Raw genomic sequence first — 13,471 nt, forward strand, 5'->3', positions numbered from 1 at the left:
GAGCAGCAACAGGCTTGGAGGAGGGGCTGGCATGACCCTGCACAGCCGTGGAGTGGATACTGGGTCACAGCATGGTAACAGTCACCTAATTGATGCAGTCTTGGGGGCGGAGCTAAGGGAGCAGATTTTGTGCAGAAGAGAGGACAGCCATTTTAAGAAGACAGCGACAAGGGATTACTACTGAGATTATAGAAAAAAGTATCTTAAAGGAATAGTTTAATGTAAAAATTAAAACTGGGTAAAATAAAAACAAAATAAAAAATGTTTCTAATTTAGTTAACCACAAATGTAATCTATAAAGGCTGGAGTAAACAGATGTCCAGTGTAATAGCCAGAACACTTATTCCTGCTTTACATCTTTCTAACCTCTTAGATATTCAGTGACTTGAAGGGGGGCCATTTGGGACATTAATGTTCAGTGAGTTAGCTTTTGATCATCAACATGCAGGTCAGATTCAAAAGCAAACCATTGCCCCCCTCAAGTCACTGATTGGTTACTGACTGGTAATGAATTAGTGGAAACCAAGAAAGCTGCAAATCAGGAAGTTGGGTTCTGGCTATCATATTAGACATTCAATTACTGCAGCCTTTATTATATTTTTGGCTAATTAACTATATTAGAAAAATATTTAAATTTTTTTTACACTGAAAAATTCCTTTAAGGATGTTATCTGATAGATTGACATATGCAGCTTTGTCTAGTAATCCTGTTTTGAAATACAAAAAGGGCACTGAGTGTGCGGTGCAGGCTGACAGGGAAAAATATTTTTTTGTTAATTAAAAAAAACACAAAATACTGTAATTTATGGATTGCTGAAGGTTCATAAAAGCTTAATAGATCCACCTTTTCAGACACTTATTTCAGTCAGTTGCTAAGTATTTTTAATTACAATTAAGTGTCTGCTTTTTACAAAGGGGGAACAGTGGGAATGTTATAAGAATGCTGAATCATTGTCGCAAATATTGGTGAATGCTGATCCTGTTGAAAAATATGAAAGTTTGTTCTGCCCTCCCATAATGTTTTTTTTTCTGTTGCCACAACCGTTAGTTGTAATGCAATGTTGGTGGGTTCATACATTTGTTATGAGCACACGGCAAGAGTAACTGTATCCGTGGTAGATTGAATTGTTGTACTACCTTTTGTCTGTACATGATCAAGAGTCCTTGTTCCCTATATTTGTTGGGAAAATAAATCAAATATTTAAAATTATATTTGGGGAACACCAATCTCATATAAAAACTAAGATTGATCACTTTCTAAAGGTAAATTGAAAGGAGATGAACACCCTTTAGCAGTCCATTGTGCAGAGATTTGGCATAAAATTTGTGAATTATGCACAATGATAACTGATAGGTACCAATGTTACAACAAGGGGGTGATAGGGACAAATGTCTTCTCCAAAAATAGTATTTTTTATACACGCCATAAATACTAAAAAACAATGGATTGAAAATCCCTTTGTCTTTTGGGTGTTTTCGAGAAGGATATAGTGGATAATGTACCCCCTACTGTAATTTATAAAGATATTATAAGTCACCGAGGAGTTATGTGACCATATAAAAGCATGAGGCCGCAGGCCGAGTGCTTTTATACAGGTCACATAACTCCAAGGTGATTACTAATATCTTTATAAATTACATTAGGGTACATTATGCATTATAATCTAGTTATAATCTAGTTTTTATGTACAGTGCCTTACAGTGGCTGTGTATGTGCAGAGTTTTTCACTTTTGAGGCTGTTTCATTTTGCCCTACCCACCCCCCCCCCCTGATTAAATTTTTTCCATGTAGTTACTTTTTTTGGGGATAAGTACCTTTTGAATTCAATCTGCTATTTTCATTTTCCTTGTGCTGCATTGAGTGACGTCGTCAGTTGCAGGTTAAAGACGGCTGAGGGGGGGGGAGGGTGAATAAAGGAAGGTGACAGAATTCAGGAACAGAGAGTGATGGCTAAAGGCGGAACGAAACCGGAGTTTCACTGTGTAAGGACTGTGTAAGGAGACTGGAATGACATCGTGGAGGTGGAACTAAAGGAGCAGACACGGAGGAGTAGGAAGTTAAAGTTAAAACGGTGAGTGGAAGGGAGGGGGAGTGAGACAGAGAGGCACTTTGCGAAGGGGAGGGAGATGATAGAAGCATGATGTCAGAACGCGCCGTTTATAAGGATATAATTTACAGTCTGGTCCCATAGGGAATTGACCAGACTGTAGATTATAATTTAGTATGGGCTAATCCCGTGAAGGAGGGGGTGGGGCTTTGGCTTTTAAAGGTATGTGGGAGTTATAGATGGATTATATGTGACTTGAAAAATAAATACTATGCTATCCCAAAATGTTGTCTTGTATGATACAATAAAGGATGCTTTAAAAATTTGAGGAGTGCCTTGGCAGTTCACCTCATGCGCTTATCTCGAAAAATTTGTGTAATCATAGCCATTGAGCAAAATACACACATATTTAATGTAATTTCCCTTCATAGATATAATCAATCTTGTCAGTAGTAAAAACTACATTTTGGCTATAACTGGGTGCATCCTCTGACCCACCCTGCACTCAGGAGATTGGGCTGTCGTGTTAAATCTTCCAGCTCTTACAATGTTTGTGATGCATGGAATTTATATTTTAACTCCTTCATTATTTAGCAAGTATGATCACAAGAATGTTTTCTGTATGTGCTTTGATAATCTGCATTCAGCAAATGTATGTACATAAGGAAGAGCAAAATACTTCCCCACCAACATATACAGTCAGTAGAAGGGCAATTATGATTGTATTCTGATCCTGCACTTGATACTGTGCATTGATCTAACACTGTTACACAGTTTTTTTTGTGGTCTACCAAATGGCTAATATAATTTCTTTCACTGACTGCATTCTTTTCTTCCTTGCTTACTGTCACGCTGACCCTTGTTGATTGTGACAATGCAGCAAGGGGGCTGGAAAAGGTCAGCAGTTGATACAAATCTGAGCAATGCTATAAGCACAGGTCTGGTGATGAAATAAACATCAGCCATGGCATGGTCTCTCTCCCCGTCCCCAAAACACTCATTTACTTAAAACCCTCAGGAAAGCAAAGCTGCCTCTCCTCATCCATACTTCCAAGGGCACCATTGATATTCTACAAGCAGACATTCGATAAGAGCAGCATGACTGTCATACAGTGCAAGTAAAAGTAACAATAAAAATAGCATTTCACACCTTGTCAAAAGGGTTGTTCACATTCCAAACAGTTTTTTTCAGTTTAATTGTCTTCAGAATTCACCAGATATAAAGAGGTTTGTTTTCAATTGCTTTCAATGCTTTTTTTTTTACAGTTTTACCCGAACTGAAGTCTAAAGTATAATGTTATTCCCTTTCGGGTTTCAGTCTGGCAGCTCAATAATTCAGGTACAGATTCTAAACTGTTGGTTAATACATTTCTCAGCAGCATCTGTGGAATATTGTTTGACTTATAACAACTGCCTTTATGCTAGGTCCTTTCAAATTGTGGGCGTTTGCCTGCACGTGGGAGGAAGCAATGCTTACGGTGCAAGCAGAGCAGGAGTGGAGAAAACGCAGGCCAAGATCTGACATTGTCTGGCCCTGCCCTTAATAACTCTGAGGGATTCTACTCAGTGAGACCACAGATAAGAAATAACGGTCATAGATAAGAAATGCATCAACGAATGTATCAGTTTAGAACAGTTTGCAGAGTATGGAACGCATTTTAGGACATCCTGCGGCTAAATACCCGTCCTTCCTGCGATGTCCTATGCCTTCTGAATGGCGCATAGAGTGCTTTTACCGTCACTCATCGTCCAAATCTGCACTCACACCTCCGTCCTGTACCCTCCCTTCTCAGCCGTCAGTCATGCTAACTCCGCCCTCAGCCTTCCGCCCTCAGCCTTCCGCCCTCAGCCTTCCGCCCTCAGTCTTCTGCCCTCAGTCTTCCGCCCTTAGCCTTCAGTCTTCAGCCCTCAGCCTTCAGCCATCAGGCTTCCGCCGACTGTCGGCTGAAAAGAGAGATCTGAAGCCTGAGGGCTGAAGGCTGAAGACTGAAGGATGAGGGCTGAAGGCTGAAGACTGAGGGCAGAATGCGTTCTGTGCTTGACCCCACTCCCAGAGCTGTCTCAGGAAGACATATGAAGGTGAAAAATGAAACTTTAAACTAAAATATTAGAAAAATAATCACAAATAAAAAATAGAATATAATAGCATAGAAAGTAATTTAGAAAAGTTTTTCAAACTAGAACTAGAAAGTAAAGCGGGTGTAATGTTCCAAGTAAACTAGTCATTTCAAAAGAAAGCAAAGATAAATTGCAGGACAAAGAAAAATGTTCTAAATTTCTAGAAGACTGCTAAGAGATCACCTCACCCTAGTCTTTTTTTATGTGCCTTTTTAATGTTTTTATAAAAGTACATACATTTTTAAAATCTTCTCTGTCATTTTATATATAGGTACATGCAAATAGAACTGACAGAGTAGATTATAAAGAGGCACATTTAACTTTTATTATAAACACTAAAAAGCCATGACAAACAAAAACAAACCTCACGGATCTTGTAAAGCAGTAAGGATGTCTGTAGTTCAGACCACTAAACATGCGAGGGACAGTATTAGCATAGTACAGATATAAAGGACTTTAATATTCCCACAACTATGATGTGCCTGCCTATGTTCTGACTATGTCATCTGTTTTCAAATGGTTGTGGCCATGCTGTGTCAGGTTTCCATATAACACCCATTTGCTAGGGTCAGGGCCATATCTACCATATTTGTACTATATGGTAAATGTAAATTTCAGTAGAAAATAAAATTTACCCCAATCATTGGCAGGTACCTACTGATAAATCTGGTGACAGAGCCGTGGGGGTACCTACCTCTGTCTCTACATGCACTAATCACTGGAAGAAGGGGGTGAGCTAAAGTCCTGTGGCTAGGGTTCCTGCCTATGTCCATACTTGCACTGCTGCACTAGCCTTAATTTTCATTGCACTGTATTGTTCTGACAAAGTAAAAATAACTAAAATATTGAACACTAATATATAGAAAAAAACAAGTATATGAATAAATTATACAAATTCCACTTAAATAATCTACTTCTCTTACACAAATATACATGGTTGCCAATGTCATATAATCTATGTTTCTGGGTACCTTTACATCTTTGCTGTACTGGCAACATGCAGAGTGGCTAGACCAAACAACACAGAAAGGGTTAATTCATAGGGTTAATAAGTATATGTGTCAAATAGCGCATGGACAAGAAGAACTTTCTACAAGATATGATGTTATTATCAGTATAAGTCAGGCAGAAACTTATGGTTCATCACCTTGCACATGGGAGTACTCGCCTCTACTTTTATTTGCTGACCTATTTTTTTCTTCTGCTTTCCTCAGATACCTTGGATACAAAGTTCAAAATATTTTCTACAGATATTAATGTGTGCTCAGCAAGGTTTGCACACCCTTCTAACTGAATCATTACTACTTTCTTGCCATCTAAACTGCTGCCTTTCAAGTGAAACAGCAGGTCCATTATTTCTGGCTGCTATTTCTTTGAAACCTGAAGCTGATGGTTGCTGAAACAACTGTTTCGGAAAGCCACATTTTTAGAAGTTTCCTCATCTTTAATAAGTTTGTTAGACTTTTAGCTATTCAGCTGAAAAGAGTTCCAGAGTTGAACAAAAACTCTGATCCGCCTACCCTCAGGTTGTGATTGTTATTCTTCTAGCTTTAGACAACTATAGATTACTCCAGGGAGCCCATATCTGTTACAAAGGCTAAAAACAGAAATTTAATTTAAACAGTTAAAGAAATAGAGAAGGCAGGCATTATTAATGGTGTAATATAAACCTATTAATATATATATATATATATATATATATATATAGTTTTTAAAGGTTACTGTCCTGTGTAGAGCAAAAACCCACAATAATACAATATTCAAATTTCAAAGCACCAGATTAGAAATAAGAATTCTGTAAGTTTACCCCTGAAAAACATATATATTCTAAAAGTACACTTTTTGACAATGGGAGAGTATCTCTGATCCTGCAAAACTTTGCTAAAATAAGCAGCTTTTATTACATGTATAAAAATGAACTGAAAGCTTGCAATACTTAGCTTTCAATTTACAGTACATCTTGTCAACAAGATTAAGAAGCGTTTTATACATAAGATTACTGAAGTATGTGACACTTCAGCTGTTTTATATATCATAAGATTCCTAGAAGTAAGTAAATAAACTTGTCACTGCAGCACAGTGTCACAGGATGACATTGGTGTTTCTTTCATTCTCATTTGTGTATCAAGTAATAAATGTACTTTTGGTTCCATTTCAAGAAAAAAACCAAAGCAGGGCCTTAAAGTTGAAAATATCTGTTTTCACATTTGCCACAGTGATCATCTAATGCTGTATTATGTTGTTCTCCCAAAAGCAGGACCGCCATCAGAAATCGCAGGGCCCCATACAACAAAATTTCCTGGGCCCCCTGGGCTGCGCCCACCGCAAGCCCCACCTACAGGTCCGACCTCCCCACCCTACAGGTCCCCCCCAGTAAAAAAAACAAAAAAATATTGGTAGCTAGGGTTCCCACATGTTAATAAAAAATAAAAATATATTGGTGATCAGGGCCCCCCATAAAAAACATTTGTGGCCAGGCCCCCCCCCCATTAAAAAATATTGGTGGCTAGGACCCCACATGAGAAAAAAAATTTGGTGGCCTAGATTGGTGGCCAGGGCCCCTTAAACGTCCATGCCTTCCCGAAGTCAGCAGCTCTCAGAAAGATGGGGGGCCCGGCTAATCAAGTAAGTGTGGCGTGGTAGGGCCCCCCTTACCCTCGGGGCACCCTACAACTCTCCCCCCTGTCTCCCCCTGATGGCGGCCCTGCCCAAAAGTAAAACTAGTGTTACAATTTAGCTAACAGAAAAAGGACAATTGGAATGAAATGCTTTATGTTAGAGGTACAAACAAAATCTTTGTATTTTTACTAAAACATCGAGTCAGGAACCTCTATGTACACCAGTATTTAGAATTTTGGAATCACCCAGAAATCTGTATGCTTGTTATATGTCATGCCAACTCCTGTGGTCAGAGCTTGAGAAGTCATGGGTTGAAATTTCATATGAATACCTTCAAAGACCGAAAGCTTGAATACCAAAGGTATGCAATGCTGGGAAAAAGATGCCCATGGAAGTTTATATGATAAATGTAATGTTTGAAGAATAGAACAATTATATAAAATAATATTGTGCCAATGCCAATTCATTGGCATTCATTTTGATTTATATAATGTTAAATTTGTGAATTAAAGTATCAATTTCTATCAACATTTCTGGATGATTCCAAACATTTTGTGTCAACCTCACAATTTAAGAAACACTGTTGTAATATAAAGTTACAGGAGATATAGTTTGAATATATGTTCTTGCTCTTAATATTGTACTCACCCCCTGCACAGACAGTTGATGGCTCAACAGCAAGAATTTCAATACAGGATTTCCTTAGAATCTGAAAATGACAGAACACTCTATTGACATTTGAGCTAAAATTAAGCAAGAATCTTGACCTATTTAGGTCATACAACAGTAAGTAAAACTGCCCTGCCCTGCTTAATAGCTAGTGATGTCAGTAAAAATATGAGTCAAAAATACATTCTATACAATACAATTCTATGTATCAATGCATTGCTAACCAAAAGAAACACGAACAAAAGGGTCGTTAAATGATATAGAAGTGCTGAATTGCAAAATATATCCCTCCACCCCACCAACATGACTGTGGGGAAGTGGGTAACTTTTACACACCTGGTGGACATACCCAATTGCTATTGCATATTGGGATGACATTTTAATATAATACACAGAGTATTTGAGAAGCCCATACAGAAAGATATCCACCTAGCCTTGTTAGCCCTCCCCACCAAAGAGTTAAACAAACAACAGAACAAATTTTTATCCCAAATCCTAGCAGGGGCCAGGATTTATTTGGCAAAGCAATGGCAGCAAAAATCCATCAAAATCCATGAATAAACACAATACAACCGCTTTACCACTTTATAGACAAGATGGACGTACACACTGAAATATGGTCCCCATGGAACACTTACTGCAAACTAACTTAAGCTATGCTGGTGATAAAGCACAGAGAAAATGTCCTGGTACCCCTATTCACCTTTTCTTCCCCATACTCACATCCCAAATTGTAATTGTAATGTTGCAGTTGTAATGTTTAGAGGTCATCTAAAACTAAGATACTAATGTAACATGATTGTGCAATGGATAATTGTACCTGTTTTCATGGAAAATTCATATATAAAAGAGATTTAGAAAAAAAAAGAATATCTTGAAGGAGTTTATTTCATGTAAGCGTACAGTATAAAACACAATGTTTCCAGTGCATCTTCCACTACCCTAAGGTTAACAAATGTAGGGAATGCTTGAGTACAGTTCTAGAATCCAGGTAGAATAACTGGCCCAGTTGAATTTAATTTAAATGCAGTGTAAAATTAATGTAATCCAGAAACTTTATTAGACATACTGATTTTAGAAACCTACTTACTTTACCCAACCCTCCCTATCACTATAAAATCCAACTTTTACATAAGCACTAGCTTTTCCAACTGTAATCTACACTGCTTGGGGTGAGGTACAGTGAGATCAGTGCCAGAAGTGGTGTGTGACTTCACCATAGACTGAGCCAGGCAATGTGCTTATGAATCTGCCAGAAGATATAAATTGAGAGAGCATGGCTTGGACTATTGTAATGTTAAATGTAAAACAGTTCCCTTTAGAGGCTTTCTGTAGATGCATTTCAACTTTACAGCCCACCTTCCCTGTTTTAAGAAGGATTGCTGTTTGAATCAGCAGTACATTACACTATTTATAAAGAGCTCATTATCAACATCTGTAGATTACTGTATCTAAGGTTGGTCCATTGTTCACAGAGAAAAAAATGAAATTAATCAATTAATATTTATTGGTTGACTAATCACAATTCCTGGACAAATCAAATGCAGGACCCCAGACTGAATTTGATAAAAGCCCTTTATTGGTATCATGTATTACTAGGAAATAATTATATTCAGATGAAATAAAAATATATGGTGTTTTGAATCCCCCCTTATTTAAATAAATTAAATCTTTTGGAGGATAAATATCTGAATGACTATGATGACGCAGAAAAATCTTTTTTTAAATGTTTATTTTTAGAAATGGTTATTTCTACTTCTCTTTTCTTAATAAATATGAACTCACCGAGTCAATAACTCCCTGTAGAGCATGAAAACCTCCAGTTACAGGAAACACATGGTCAATGCTATCAGCAATGGTAGAGAGCTGTGGTAAAAATTAAGGTTGTTAGCAAAACAGTGTAGGATATTATTTCAAACTTAGCACACAACGTTAACTTGAATTTTTACACAGTGTTTTTACACAGTGCCACACAAAATATCTTCAAAATTTACAGACAACAACATTTTAATAAAATAGCATGGGGTATTTACTAACACTCACATTTTCCCCATTTTTATTAAAACAAGGTCAACCTAACTCCCAGCCACATATTATATCATCTAATAACCTCAACTTTTTTGGGTTAACTTACATAAATCAGCGAAGATTAGGGATGTAGCGAACGTCGAAAAAAAAGTTCGCGAACATATTCGCGAACTTGCGCAAAAACGCGAGCGGTTCGCGAACGGTTCGCGAACCCCATAGACTTCAATGGGAAGGCGAACTTTAACATCTAAAAAAAAAATTTCTGGCCAGAAAAATGATTTTAAAGTTGTTTAAAGGGTGCAACGACCTGGACAGTGGCATGCCAGAGGGGGATCAAGGGCAAAAATGTATCTGAAAAATCTGCCTGTGTGTGCTTGGAAGAGATAGTGTAGGGGGAGAGCTGTTAGTGATTTCAGGGACAGATGATAGTAAGTTTGCTGGCTAGTAATCTGCTTGATACTGCTCTGTATTGGAGGGACAGAAGTCTGCAGGGATTTGAGGGACATTTTAGCTTAGGTAGCTTTGCTGGCTAGTAATCTACTGTTCTCGTTAAACAACTGCCATACGTTGACCTTGTAGGCATTGTTTGCCCAGTTTTTTTGGACGCAGCCACTGAAGCACAGTTGCCAGAAAAAATATGCCATATAAATGCTGAAAATAGTAATTTTTCGCCATACGTTGACCTTGTAGACATTGTTTGCCCAGTTTTTTTGGTTGCAGCCACTGAAGCACAGTTGCCAGAAAAAATATGCCATATAAATGCTGAAAATAGTCATTTTTTGCCATACGTTGACCTTGTAGGCATTGTTTGCCCAGTTTTTTTGGTCGCAGCCACTGAAGCACAGTTGCCAGAAAAAATATGCCATATAAATGCTGAAAATAGTCATTTTTTGCCATATACGTTGAGTCAACGTATGGCAAAAAATGACTAGTTTCAGCATTTATATGGCATATTTTTTCTGGCCTCTGTGCTTCAGTGGCTGCGGCCAAAAAAACTGGGCAAACAATGCCTACAAGGTCAACGTCGTTGACCTTGTAGGCATTGTTTGCCCAGTTTTTTTGGCCGCAGCCACTGAAGCACAGAGGCCAGAAAAAATATGCCATATAAATGCTGAAAATAGTCATTTTTTGCCATACGTTGACTCAACGTATATGGCAAAAAATGACTATTTTCAGCATTTATATGGCATATTTTTTCTGGCCTCTGTGCTTCAGTGGCTGCGGCCAAAAAAACTGGGCAAACAATGCCTACAAGGTCAACGTCGTTGACCTTGTAGGCATTGTTTGCCCAGTTTTTTTGGCCGCAGCCACTGAAGCACAGAGGCCAGAAAAAATATGCCATATAAATGCTGAAAATAGTCATTTTTTTGGTCGCAGCCACTGAAGCACAGTTGCCAGAAAAATTATGCCATATAAATGCTGAAAATATGCATTTTTTTGGTTGCAGCCACTGAAGCACAGAGGCCAGAAAAATTATGCCATATAAATGCTGAAAATATAAATTTTTTTGGTTGCAGCCACTGAAGCACAGAGGCCAGAAAAATTATGCCATATAAATGCTGAAAATATGCATTTTTTTGGTTGCAGCCACTGAAGCACAGAGGCCAGAAAAATTATGCCATATAAATGCAGAAAATATGCATTTTTTTGGACGCAGCCACTGAAGCACAGTTGCCAGAAAAAATATGCCATATAAATGCTGAAAATAGTCATTTTTTGCCATACGTTGACCTTGTAGACATTGTTTGCCCAGTTTTTTTGGTTGCAGCCACTGAAGCACAGAGGCCAGAAAAAATTAAACCAGTAGGGTTTGCACCCTAGTTTGTAACGGTGGCGGAGGGAGGAGGAGGACGCTAAAGGACAGCTGTGTGTGGAGTCATGAGGCTTGAAGAGAAGGACAGCTGCATAGAAGTCAGAACAAGTCTTCCGGCGTGCAGTAACCCTCCGAGATCAACCCCTCATTCATTTTAATAAAGGTCAGGTAATCGACACTTTTGTGACCTAGGCGAGTTCTCTTCTCAGTTACAATCCCTCCTGCTGCACTGAAGGTCCTTTCTGAGAGCACACTTGAGGCTGGGCAAGACAAGAGGTTCATGGCAAATTGTGACAGCTCTGGCCACAGATCAAGCCTGCGCACCCAGTAGTCCAGGGGTTCATCGCTCCTCAGAGTGTCGATATCTGCAGTTAATGCCAGGTAGTCCGCTACCTGCCGGTCGAGGCGTTCTTTGAGGGTGGATCCAGAAGGGTTGTGGCGCTGCCTTGGACAGAAAAACATTTGCATGTCTGACGTTACAGACTGGCCAAAGGGCTTTGTCCTTGCAGGTGTGCTCGTGGCAGGATTACTGGCACCTCTGCCCCTGGAATGTTGATGAGTTCCTGAAGTGACATCACCCTTAAAAGCATTGTACAACATGTTTTGCAGGCTGGTTTGTAAATGCCGCATCTTTTCGGACTTGTGGTATGTTGGTAACATTTCTGACACTTTATGCTTGTACCGAGGGTCTAGTAGCGTTGCGACCCAGTACAGGTCCTTCTCCTTAAGCCTCTTGATACGGGGGTCCTTCAACAGGCATGACAGCATGAAAGACCCCATTCTCACAAGGTTGGATGCAGAGCTATCCATCTCCGCTTCCTCATTATCAAGGACTGCATCATCCACGGTCTCCTCCCCCCAGCCACGTACAAGACCAGGGGTCCCCAAAAGGTCACCACTAGCCCCCTGGGAAGCCTGCTCCTGTTGGTCCTCCTCCTCCTCCTCCACAAAGCCACCTTCCTCCTCTGACTCCACTTCTGGCACCTCTCCCTGCGTTGCAGCAGGTGCCTGGGTTCGTTCTGGTGATTCCGACCAGAAATCGTGCGCTTCCAGCTCCTCGTCACGCTGGTCTACAGCCTCATCTGTCACTCGTCGCACGGCACGCTCCAGGAATAAAGCGAAGGGTATTAGGTCGCTGATGGTGCCTTCGGTGCGACTGACCATATTTGTCACCTCTTCAAAAGGTCGCATGAGCCTGCAGGCATCGCGCATAAGCACCCAGTAACGGGGGAAAAAAATCCCCAGCTGTGCAGATCCAGTCCTACCACCCAGTTCAAAAAGGTACTCGTTGACGGCCCTTTGTTGTTGCAGCAGACGTTCCAACATAAGGAGCGTTGAATTCCAGCGAGTCTGGCTGTCAGAAATCAAACGCCTGACTGGCATGTTGTAGCGCTGCTGAATGTCAGCAAGGCGTGCCATGGCTGTGTAGGAACGTCTGAAATGGGCCGACACCTTTCTGGACTGGGTGAGAACGTCCTGGAATCCTGGGTACTTGGAGACAAAACGTTGGACTATTAAATTTAACACATGTGCCATGCAGGGCACATGTGTTAAATTGCCTAGTCTCAACGCTGCCAACAGATTGCTTCCATTGTCACACACCACTTTTCCGATCTGCAGTTGGTGTGGGGTCAGCCACCGATCGGCCTGTGACTGCAGAGATGACAGGAGTACAGATCCGGTATGGTTTTTGCTTTCCAGGCACGTCATCCCCAAGACAGCGTGACAACGGCGTACCTGGCACGTCGAATAGCCTAGGGGGAGCTGGGGGTGCACAGGTGTGGAGGAGGAGAAGGAGGACCCAGCAGCAGAGTAAGAAGAAGAAGAAGACGAGGTAGAGAGCGATGGAGGAGTAGAGGTGGTGGCAGAACCGCGTGCAATCCGTGGCGGTGACACCAACTCCACTGTTGTTGTTGAGCTACCCATTCCCTGCTTCCCAGCCATTACCAAGTTCACCCAGTGGGCAGTGTAGGTGACATACCTGCCCTGACCATGCTTGGAGGACCATGCGTCAGTAGTCATATGGACCTTTGGCCCAACACTAAGTGACAGAGATGCGGTAACTTGGCTCTGCACATGTTGGTACAGGTGTGGTATTCCCTTTTTAGAAAAAAAATTGCGGCTGGGTACCTTCCACTGCGGTGTCCCAATTGCTACAAATTTGCGGAAGGCCTCA

The 13,471-nt window shown here is 40.4% G+C and overlaps 1 protein-coding gene across 1 annotated transcript in view; it reads right to left on the reverse strand.

The window, feature by feature from the left end:
* The window catches only part of LOC108705403 (anthrax toxin receptor 1), a 92,160-nt gene that overhangs the window by 42,290 nt on the left and 36,399 nt on the right, over window positions 1-13,471 (reverse strand). The window contains exons 8-9 of the mRNA XM_041569121.1: window positions 9,240-9,320; window positions 7,434-7,494 (exon numbers count right to left, since the gene is read on the reverse strand). Coding sequence (XP_041425055.1) covers window positions 7,434-7,494; window positions 9,240-9,320 — 142 coding nt within the window. The remainder of the gene's footprint in view (window positions 1-7,433; window positions 7,495-9,239; window positions 9,321-13,471) is intronic.

The sequence above is a fragment of the Xenopus laevis genome, chromosome 7L, assembly GCF_017654675.1.
Source record: "Xenopus laevis strain J_2021 chromosome 7L, Xenopus_laevis_v10.1, whole genome shotgun sequence".
NCBI lineage: Eukaryota > Metazoa > Chordata > Amphibia > Anura > Pipidae > Xenopus > Xenopus laevis.